The sequence below is a fragment of the Photinus pyralis genome, unplaced genomic scaffold, assembly GCF_008802855.1.
Source record: "Photinus pyralis isolate 1611_PpyrPB1 unplaced genomic scaffold, Ppyr1.3 Ppyr1.4_LG8, whole genome shotgun sequence".
NCBI classification, from domain to species: Eukaryota; Metazoa; Arthropoda; class Insecta; order Coleoptera; family Lampyridae; genus Photinus; species Photinus pyralis.
In genome coordinates this window covers 10358910-10369556 of record NW_022170819.1, presented here as the reverse complement: position 1 = coordinate 10369556, position 10647 = coordinate 10358910, and the positions used below count along the sequence as shown (strand labels likewise).

At 37.4% G+C, this 10647-nt stretch overlaps 1 protein-coding gene across 1 annotated transcript; it reads right to left on the bottom strand.

Annotated features, from left to right (window-relative positions):
* Window positions 1–2533: 2533 nt before the first annotated feature.
* On the bottom strand, window positions 2534–3744 carry LOC116178612. Its single transcript, XM_031498160.1, has 5 exons — window positions 3581–3744; window positions 3353–3532; window positions 3137–3301; window positions 2893–3090; window positions 2534–2848 (listed from the first exon to the last, which is right to left on the bottom strand). Exons 1-5 carry the CDS (start codon window positions 3650–3652, stop codon window positions 2582–2584), a joined length of 882 nt encoding a protein of 293 aa, XP_031354020.1. The 5' UTR covers window positions 3653–3744; the 3' UTR covers window positions 2534–2581.
* Between the last annotated feature and the right edge of the window lie 6903 nt (window positions 3745–10647).

The window sequence follows — 10647 nt, the reverse complement described above, 5'->3', positions numbered from 1 at the left end:
ACTCGGAGAAGTCAGGAAATTAATGAAGCCCAAATAGACCGACGAATCAGAAATTGAAGAAGGATGAAATGCCAAAAACGAGGTAAATGCTACTTAAAATAACATTTTAGTAGTAGAGGTCTTTTACCTAGTTCTTTAATTTTACTGTTAACGGCGATCCAAGTGTTATAGATTCCTTATTACAATAGTTCTTTGTTTTGTCGTCCGAGTTCGTGCAGAGGTTTTCTTAAATTTTTTGGTGCACGGACTACTTTGTTGAAAAACAGATTCAATCCTTTCTCGTAAGAAGAAGTAGGGGTTACTCGACATTTTTGTCTACCTGTTAAAAGGCATTTATATGGCTGTATAAGTTTGGTGAAGTTTTTCTATTGTTATTTTGCTTTCGATACTTCGCCGACGCTGTTTGCGTTTATACCCGATTGTACGAGCAATCCGTGGTCGAGGCAAAATTTTACTTTTGGTTAGTTAACGTAAATTGAATTATTAATTTTTATTGAGTATTAATTACGGTTTAACATCCGATTGACGACTAGTCCAGTAAAAGTAGACATTGACCCAGAAATTTGAAAAAACAAGCTGAAAATTGGCATACATGGTGAGGATGGTGCTAGAACTAAATCCTGAAAAGTCCCAAAAGATCCCGGTTGGGGAACGGACGCCATCTTGAAAAAACTAACCCTAAATTTGATTTTCCGATTTTTGAGCATAACAAATGAACGGATGGTCCAAATTTCGTCGTCAAGGTGTCAAAATGGTTGTTTTGATGTTTGTTTTGAGTGAAATAATTATTCCGTATAATACGATGCCCTTGCAAATGTGACCTTTTTCAAAAAACGACCCCCATCATGGGTTTCTCTCTTTTCCGGCTATTGTTGTTAAATAAAGCTTCGGATAATTAGTATTGATGTTTCTAATCGTTCTTCTTGACGTTCTCTATCTGAATGTCAAAATTTATGTTAAAAAAACCTTCAGAGTTCAGAACAAGATTGAGAGTACTAACTAAATGAACACTATTTTATTCATTATTATTTGCAGTCAGGTTAAGTTGCAAGTAAAAATATTTAAATGCATTTTACAATTAATGTAAATGAGCGGAATCCTTTCAACTATTCGCACATAACTAAAAAAAACGGCGTGAAAATAATCAATCCATACACAGGTTTTAAACTGGAAACATTCCGAGACCGAACGACAACACAATGACGAACATCTATACTATGAGTAAAAATCAGACACCGATCTACTCTTACAAAAGTAACCGTTACACCTGAACGCACGGTATCGAAACGTGATATAAATTTGGGTGTTTCGTTACTAAGAAACCGTAGCTTCCAGATTTATTTATTTATTTTAGGAATAAACAGAAGGTGATTTAATTTCTAGCGCCCTTTTAGCTGCCGATGAGGAAACCAGTTTCCGTATTACATAAACACTTTCTAAGATAACCGCTCCTTTTGCTGTTTAGGTAGTAAGGTTACACAAGATAATCGTTGCAAGGAAGATATAAAATCCAGGATAGCGCAGGCTAAAAAAGCATTGGCATAAAAGTGGGACCTGCTAAGATATGAGATAAATTAGGAAATTAGGAAAAGATTGATAAAAACGTACAAATGGAGTGTAGGTCATACAGGTGCGAAACCTGGACGATAGGCAGGGAAAAGTAGGATAGAATGAGGCTTAGCTGGATGGATAGGGTAACAAACGAACCAGTCTTGGAGCTAGTACAGGAAATAGGGAAATATGGAAAATCGTACCGAGAAGACGAGCTAGAATGATAGCGAACGTGCTAAGACACGGAGGAATAGCACTACTAGCTATAGAAAGTAGGGCCGAGGGCAAGAGAGGGGTAGGGCCACAGAGACATAAATACATAGACCAAATAGTTAGGGACGTAGGCAAAGGTAGTTATGTAGAACTGAAAAGATTAGCGTAGGATAGGAAAAGGTGGAGGACTGCGTCCAACCAATCCTAGGATTGCGCAAACAAAACAACAACAAATGCCGAAAACGTGAAAAATCCAGGTTGGGGGTGATCTTTCTAAAAAGCTCGAATTTTCAAGGGCGTCTATGTGCGGAATTATGTTTTTACTCCAAATACACATTTTGACATTTTGACACCTTAGCAACGAGAATCAGACCATTGGTTCATTGGTTTTGCTCAAAACTCGAGAAATCGAGTTTAGGGGTAGTTTTTTTAAGATGGCGTCCGTTCCCCAACCGGGATCTTTTGGGACTTTTCAGAAATTGGTTCTGGCACTATCCTGAACATGTTTGCCAATTTTCAGCTTGTTTTTTCAAATTTCCGGGTTTGGCCCTTATTTTGTCTAATTTTACTGGACTAGACTGCCAGACGCGAGAATGGCTTTAGCAATATTTTATCTGCCGCGCTATTCACTACCCCTTCTGTTTCGTTTTGCTAGTGTACAAAAACCCCGATATTCACCCCGGCCCACCTCTTTGTCGAAACGGAATTATAAGCGATCTCACTGATAGCGAGTTAGGGAAAGAGAAGAGGGTAATAATGAAAATACAAGTACTAGTTAACACTATATTTTAGTAGCCCTTACGGAATTACAAGTTATCTAATCCGAATCTTCTTCTACATCGGTACCCCAGACTGTGTACACCTGATCATCGAAGCTCGCTTTCATATGGATAGCGCTCGTGACGTAATGGTCTCCATTTCCAATAACTGCATTGAAGGAGTATTCCGGAAACTGAATCCCCAGGTACCTACACAGAAGCAAAATTCTTTTCTTCGGGTCACTCTTCATGCCACAAGTCCGCTTCAATGCTTCCGCGACCTTCATCTGCATAGGAACAGTCATATCGCTACTCAAAACTGCCACCTAAAATCTCCGATAAGGTCGAGTTGCTTAAAGTTGAGGCGAACCTTTTTAGGTGCGTAGCTAGCCTTATCGGTCTTGATCACCTCCCCAGCATTGTCAAAGGTTTTTATTTCTACTTCAACTGGAAGTTCGAATTCTTTAAGGAAGCCGATGTAGTCTTGAACACTATCGCTGTCAAGTTCATCGTCAGGGTCGCTATCGTCCTCAAATAACATGTGGGTACTACCGTCTTTGAAGTGAATCTGCAGGGAACAAGTGAGAACTTTCAGTGAGCAATACGTTCCTTACCCTTAATTCTTCGGTCAGGAGTGTTTTCTCCTGCAAAACGCCTTCGAGATCGAAAATTTGTCTACTACCCACAGCTGTCAAATTCAACTTCTTGGCTAAAGCAAAGACTGATTTAATTTTGGCTTCATCGTACTTCTCTTCCAGCTGGGGCCCTTCTGGTTTAGTCTGAAAATGGGAGATTATTTTGTTAAATATTAGCAAAGGTAGCTATAGTACTTCGAAGGAAGATGTTCGAATTTCGAAGGTGTCGAGTTTCAAGGGTTTTCCTTCTTCATTATTAAACGGATGCGTGTAGACAACTTTTACCATCATGTTTGCATCCTCAAAGCTCTTCTTAACGGCCTCAAAACGACCGATTTCCTTCTTCAGTATAGCTTCAGTTGCTTCGCCCTCTTCCTGCAAATAATAGTCGTTACTAAGTATTACATTTCCTGAAAGGTTTACCGGAGTGGATTTTGCCAAAGCGAAAGAAAGGCAAAAGCCGATCACAAGTACAAACGCCCTTCGAAGTTGCATTTCGCACGTCTCTGATTCTGATTCAGTTGTGTCTTCGGAATCTCTTTCAACCTTTGATTGATGTCTCCAATAACAGTTATGTAAATGTGTGGTAATGATAACTTTGAGATAGTCACTGTAGTATCTTTAGCTTTATAGTTTATCAAAGGTCAATTACAAAATATGGACAATGCAATCGCACGAGAGAGATCCGCCTTCCAGTTGCACCGTTGGATGCCAGTTATCAAGAATAGCATTAATTTAACAGAGCACAAGATCAAGTGATCTGGTTTGCTTCCGCTAGTATAGAGCTTCGGCAAAGGGCTAGAGCAAAAATTAAATATCGAAAGTTGTTTTAAGATCGTACCATTTCTCCTATTCCACATAGAAATGAAAAATAGTGGAGATCGTAACCCATGAAGCCACAAAACGCGGGACCAGTTCTTTTTTTGCCTAAATTGTAGTAAAATGTGCCGCAGTCAGTTTGTAAGCAAAACATCCCGTTCTCAAATTATCGCATTTTTTTAGATGAACCTCATAAGTTATGAGCTTGACCTGTAATTGGAGTAACGACCGAAATTTTGAGCAGCACCTCCGTATGATAACCTATGCAATAACCTACACCGCGAGTAATCAATTTTCAAATCCGGAGTGTGCCCTTTTGCTCTTCTGTATTTAAACAAATGGTTGGAATTTTACTAATGAAATGGGGGGTTACATTTCAGGGTAGGAAATCCCTGATAGTAATTGCTGTTTACAGTGATGTTAATGTTTTTCCCAAAATGTATCCACGGCTAGTTCAAAAAACAAATTCTAGTGTCATTACCGTACGAAAATTTGGCTCTATTTTTTGTCCGGAAAATTAAAAATGTGGCGTAAATGAGTTCAATCTAATTATTTTATGTGATACGATTCTGATCCATTCAGCCAATTTACAGAAGAATTTTTCTAATTACTTTATGTAAAATTGAATGCCAATTCTTAAAAAGAACTGATAGTTATTTTCTATACAAATCAAAAAAATTTCGTTACCTATATCATTTTCTGGAATCGATGGCTTCCCTATAGTACAAATCACTACGGCCTTCTTTAGCATTTTTATTAATTAATTAATTAATCTCATTTTCCAAATATTTGAGGTTAGGAACGAGATTTTGAAAAACGGTTTTCGCTGACCTCTTTGGGTGTTTTTTGGCTACATTTTCTTAAAGAAAAAGTCATATCATTCCATTTGCTTTTTTTAGTATTTTGTCATAGTGTCAAAGCTATCCCCCTGGCGGAGAAGGATTCAACTAAATTAACTATATTGATTCTTGTTGCCCAAGGAATGCTCTTTTCAATGATACCAAATTTGTTACAATCAGTCAAAGGGTTAAGAAGTTAAAGCAGGTTATTGCACAAACAATTGAACGCCCTACGCTATCTTTGTTTTTTAAATAACTGAGTTTTTGTTTTTACGAAAATGATAGATAAACTGGTTCTCTTTAAAAATGTGAAAAAACAATGTTTAGTTTATTATGCGAAATTTAAAGAAAATGCAATTTTAAAATTTAAGATGGCAGTTACGCCCTTTGGTGGTCATTTTTAGAACTTGAAAATATTTTCCAGTGATTCTTCATAACCGATTTACCCAATAATTTTTTTAACCCCTAAGTCATACGACGAACAGTTCCCGAGATATGGCCGAGGAACAGTCTTATTGGGTCACCCGGTACATGTGCATCGAGCCACTTTAATATCAAGCAATTATTAGTGATAGTGCACTAACACACGGCCCGAAACTGATCTAATTTGTCTTTTGCAATTTGGAAATTATTAAGTGACGAAACTGCTACTCTAAACTCCCGATTTTTTCGCCACAAAAGTCCACTCATAATTTTTAGATTAATTTCTACATTGTACACTCGTTTTACAAAGACAGTTTTTGTGATATTGAATTTTGTGATAATCATTTTGTAACGAAGCAACGGTTTCCCGCCTTCATGTTCATACTCGCAGCGTGTATTTGTGGAATCGACCAGCTCTGCTGAACGCCCGGTATAAAAAGGGGCTTCATTATGAAAGTGTCGTGATGAAAGGAATTCAGTTGCTTCTGGGAGTTGGAAGGAAGAAGGTAAAGGTATTTGATTTAATTTTTAGAGTTGTGTTTCAACCGCCGCTACCGTAATTAACGTTGCAACTATCCCCGCCCGTCGGTCGGTTGCTATCGTTCTTGTCCAGATATTTCAATGGGTTTTGTTGCATCTGAAAGCGCTTGCCAGGGCAAATTAATATTTTAGAATTTCAGCCATGATACGCCATTTTGCTCTTCTAGTATAAAAACAGTCAGCCGCCCACTGCAAACAAATTGTGCTATTATATTTTCATCCCTATCTAGCCCATGCGAAGAAAAAGACGTTTTGCAGCTGTAGGCGGCTTGCCTGATAGACGTAACTGTTTTTATATTAGAAGAGCAATAGTAGCTTTTGTTTCCTATGCTAAATTAAAACGAACATTGGAACTACAATGCCATGCAGGTTTAGCAGTTATCAGCCTAATAGCGTCGACTTCGCCGGTTGATCCCGACATTCCAATGGACAATGGGTGTTAATCGGAAACCGATTCTGGAATTTTGAATATGGCAAATTACTAGGCAAATTAAGTAAGCATAATTAACCATTGACACTTAAATGGGTTACAAAAACCTGTCCGATTGAGCTGGGCCTTATCTGAAAAGAAGTGTTCTTAAATAACTTAAATTTTGACACCGGTCCCGTATTTTTAAATCGTCACCGACCGATTAAAAAGTAAGTTACTTTCCGTTTCATAATTATAAGGAGGGAAATAAATTCAATTACTTAATTGGATGTTCGGTGAACTTTTGCCGGAACCTCACGCACCAACGGTAGCTTCGGTTCTCCTTTACACAAAAAAAATAAAGATTACAAAAATGAAATTTAATGAAGGTAATAAAAAAACAAAATTCAGCGGGGGTACGTGACACTAATAATCCCCCCCCCCCCCATCGCCGGTAATTTACAATACAAGATATGTAGATTGTAAGTCGGCGGAAGACGACTTAACGGCAGCAGGAAATGGCGAAACGGGAGTGATATGGTTTTCGGAAACCCTGCTTCTGGTAAGGATTCGGAACGGCGGTGTCGGGTGCTACAGGTAACTCGAATGGAGAACGGCGGTCCCAGGAGTTCTAAAAGGCAGGCGGTAGGCGGCTTCTGGTAAAGGCTAAAAAAATCTTAAGGCACTCAGCAACTTTCCTAAACGAGAACAGTAAATAAGAGGATTCGGTAGCGGTTTCTAAGGGAAAGCAATTGCAGAAACAATATTTATAATACTCCACGTAAGAAACTTTAATTTAATCCGCGACAGTTCCGTCGAACGCGATTTTTACAGCCTTTAGACTTTGACTGACGGCTTGGCACTAATTTTGTAATTGAGCGTTTCTTTGACTTGGTAAAGCTCCTCGAGAATTAAAAAAAATGTCAAGCTCACGCTTAATGATCGAAAAACTGACCCTCTCTATTTCATCCCTGCTTATTCAATTTTTAAGAACCGTCTAAAATATGACGCGAATATGTCAAAACCGTCATCTTTAATGGTTAAGCAATAGACTGCGCCTACTTGGCCCAATCAGACGCGTATAAAGGCCATTAATCAAAACCCACATGATTTTAAGATCGACTAGTGTGCGCTTCTCACGCTGAATCGTCGCATCAATATGAGTAATTATGATTTACCTGTTTTGGTTACCTAAAAGGAATTAACATTGTGTTATCGCCCGCCAGACTGTCGCCAATAACTTTTCCCATGCAAGTAACCGATCATGACGCATCTACGGCGTACCTCATCTATTTTCCTGTTTGAAAAATTATTACGCATTAGAAATTTTAGAGGAATTTGATAGGAACTTAGAAAGATGTGGAAATATGAAGATAACCTGAGAGGACATGGAGAAAAACTTGAAGCAGAGCAACCTTGGTAGTAGTGTGTGTTGGGGACATGAAGGAAGTTTAAAAGGAACCTTGCACATGACATACTAGAAAAAAAGCAGACATGAAAACGTTATCCGGGCCGCACAATGGATTCGAATAAACACACAATTAATTGATTGACAATGATAACAGTATCTAACATAGTGAAAAAAACAGAAATACCTGCAAGAAAGAAAAGCTTACGAAGCTTGTTTGGACATGTTACTCCGCACGCAGGTGGTCAACAAAATAAAAAATATTAAATACTTATGACCGTTTGGAGCGACAAATTTAAGGGGAACTTAGCTTAGGCGTAGCTTAAAATCCATGACAACCATTGTCTTAATAATTGCTTAAATTTGTCGGTGCAAACGGCCATTACAGTTTTTTTAAATAAACCAAATAATCTGGTCGTACAAGATTTGCAATTACCTCACACAAATGCTGATAGTTTCCGAAAACTTTACTTGTTCTTGATAACACTGAACTTGGTGACAAAATTTGGCTTGTAGAATTTGATGACAAATTTTCGGTAGTTATTCGGACGGTAGAAGCTTTCAACTTTTAATAAAAAGAAAACCTTAACAATAAGGTCTCGCTATACTACACTACTTCCTTTTTCAACTAGTAAACAGACAACAGAGATAATTTTGGTGACCTGGCTTCTGCACAGATTTATTATAAAAAAAATGATGAACTGCGTTTTCAATCAAACAAATAGGGCTGACTGCCCGAGATTTAGCATAAAGAAATTTATACGCTCTTTAATCGTCTCGGAAACTCAGCTGCAGCCGTTTACTCGCTGTCTCCCGTATTTAAGGAAGCACTACTTCCACCATAAAATTAACTTCTACAAAAAAAATTCAAACAACACGCCAATCAACGACAAAACGCGCCAAACGTCCCCACTACTCCAATATCAAATGCGTTATCTCAACAGAAATTAAACACGTGTGTTAATTAATTTTCGCTTCATAAAACTTATCGCGACGACCAGATGTGTCTTACTTCTAACACTTTATATAGATTAAATAAATTACAAAACCTTACCTTTATCATGCATTTAGAAAATTTATAAAAAACAACACTGAGATACAAATTCAAGTGAAATGAACCAACTCTGCGCTTACTTACTAAATAATCCACCAGATTTATTTAATAAATTGAAATATTCTTATATACAGCGTGTCCCGTTATTATTTTACAGGACGTTGTTTACACAACAATACTCACCCACGGGGACTATAGTTAAATCTCTAGTATGTCTACGTCCCTTTAAGAATTCCTTAAGAGGCACTACGGCTATAGAGGCACCGAGGCGACTCGGTGAATTAATAAAAATAATAAATAAAATAAAATATATACTCGTAGAACTAACTAGGTCAGTGGCCAATTCACTAAAAACTTCTGAAGGAGGATTCAGTGATGGGTCTGAAGATACAATATCGCACTTGGTTTTATGCTAAGACAAATCATTATGCCTGGAATATAGGTAGATCGAATCTCGACTTGTGGTATCAGTCCGAAAAATACTTTCTTCTTTTTTACAAAAATCAGACCTATAGCCCGAGTGCTATCACACCAACCTCTTGCCGAATCATACGTTTAAGAGAGATGTACCGGGTGACCCAATAAGACTGTTCCTCGGCCATATCTCGAGAACCGTTTGTCATATGACTTAGGGGTAAAAAAATTATTGGATAAATCGGTCATGAGGAATCGCTGGAAATTATTTTCAAGTTCTATAAATGACCAACAGAGGGCGTAACTGCTATCTTAAACTTTAAAATTGCATTTTCTGTAATGTTCACATAATAAACTAAAAAAAATGTTTTCACGTTTTTAAAGAGAACCAGTTTATCTATCATTTCCGTAAACAAAAACTCAAGTTATTTCAAAAACAAAGATGGTGTGGAGCGTTCAATTGTTATTGCAATAGCCTGCTTAACTTCTTAACCGTTTGACCGATTTTAACAAATTTGGTATGGTTTAAAAGAGCATTCCTTGGGCAATGAAAATCAACGAAAATATAGTTCATTTAGTTGAATCCTTCTCCGCCAGGGGGCTAGTTTTGACACTATGACCCAAAATCCTAAAAAAATCAAAAAAATCAAATGGAATGATATGACCTTTTCTTTATGAAAAAGTAGCCAAATAACATCCAAAGAGGCCAGTGAAAACCGTTTTTCAAAATCTCGTTCCTCCTCAAATATTGGGAAAATGAGATTAATTTGTATTTTATTTGACGTATTTCCGGTATTTGTCGATGGCGCGAAAGATTGTTTAGAAAAGGACCTTACACTTTTAGGTAGGCCTTGGAAAATTAAACAAATGAAACAAGATGCATTATAAAATTCAGAAAGTGCAGTTTTTTGAATTTATAATCTATTCTAAAATGCCGATTTCTAACCAAGAAGCATCTAATATGCTGGCGATATATTTTGAGTATTTTCAAAATGCGACCATCGCTGCCTTCATCTTCTATTTGCGTTATCCGAATCGACCACGAACCATCGCCGCCAGCATATTAAATGCTTCTTGGTTAGCAATCGGCATTTTAGAAAAATTACAAATTCTAAAAGCTGCACTTTCTGAATGCGTAAACATTTGTTTTAGTTTATTATGCGAAATTTAAAGAAAATGCAATTTTAAAATTTAAGATGGCAGTTACGCCCTTTGGTGGCCATTTTTAGAACTTGAAAATATTTTCCAGCGATTCTTTATAACCGATTTACCCAATAATTTTTTTACCCCTAAGTTATACGACGAACGGTTCCCGAGATATGGCGGAGGAACAGCCTTATTGGGTCACCCGGTACGTATTTACACAGACGACAAGATGAACAAAGCCTAGACAATAGAATTTGTTTTGGGCAAAGATTGTGAAAGGTCTTTCTGTAATTATTTCGTTTAAACTTAGTAACTGACAGCAAAATAGTATCTTCTTTTGAATAACACGGTCAAAGATTATCTACACGTATACTTAATTATAACGAAATAGAATTTCTTGAAAATTGTGACAAAAACATGTATAGGGTGCCCTTTGAT

What these genes read in the sequence shown, in the direction of transcription:
- LOC116178612 (XM_031498160.1), bottom strand. Translation starts at nt 3,652, where the DNA reads ATGCAACTTCGAAGGGCGTTTGTACTTGTGATCGGCTTTTGCCTTTCT. An exon ending in TTCGAACATCTTCCTTCGAA is followed by an intron (nt 3,302 to 3,352) that starts GTACTATAGCTA and finishes TCCCATTTTCAG; the next exon opens with ACTAAACCAGAAGGGCCCCA. An exon ending in CTAGCTACGCACCTAAAAAG is followed by an intron (nt 2,849 to 2,892) that starts GTTCGCCTCAAC and finishes CGGAGATTTTAG; the next exon opens with GTGGCAGTTTTGAGTAGCGA.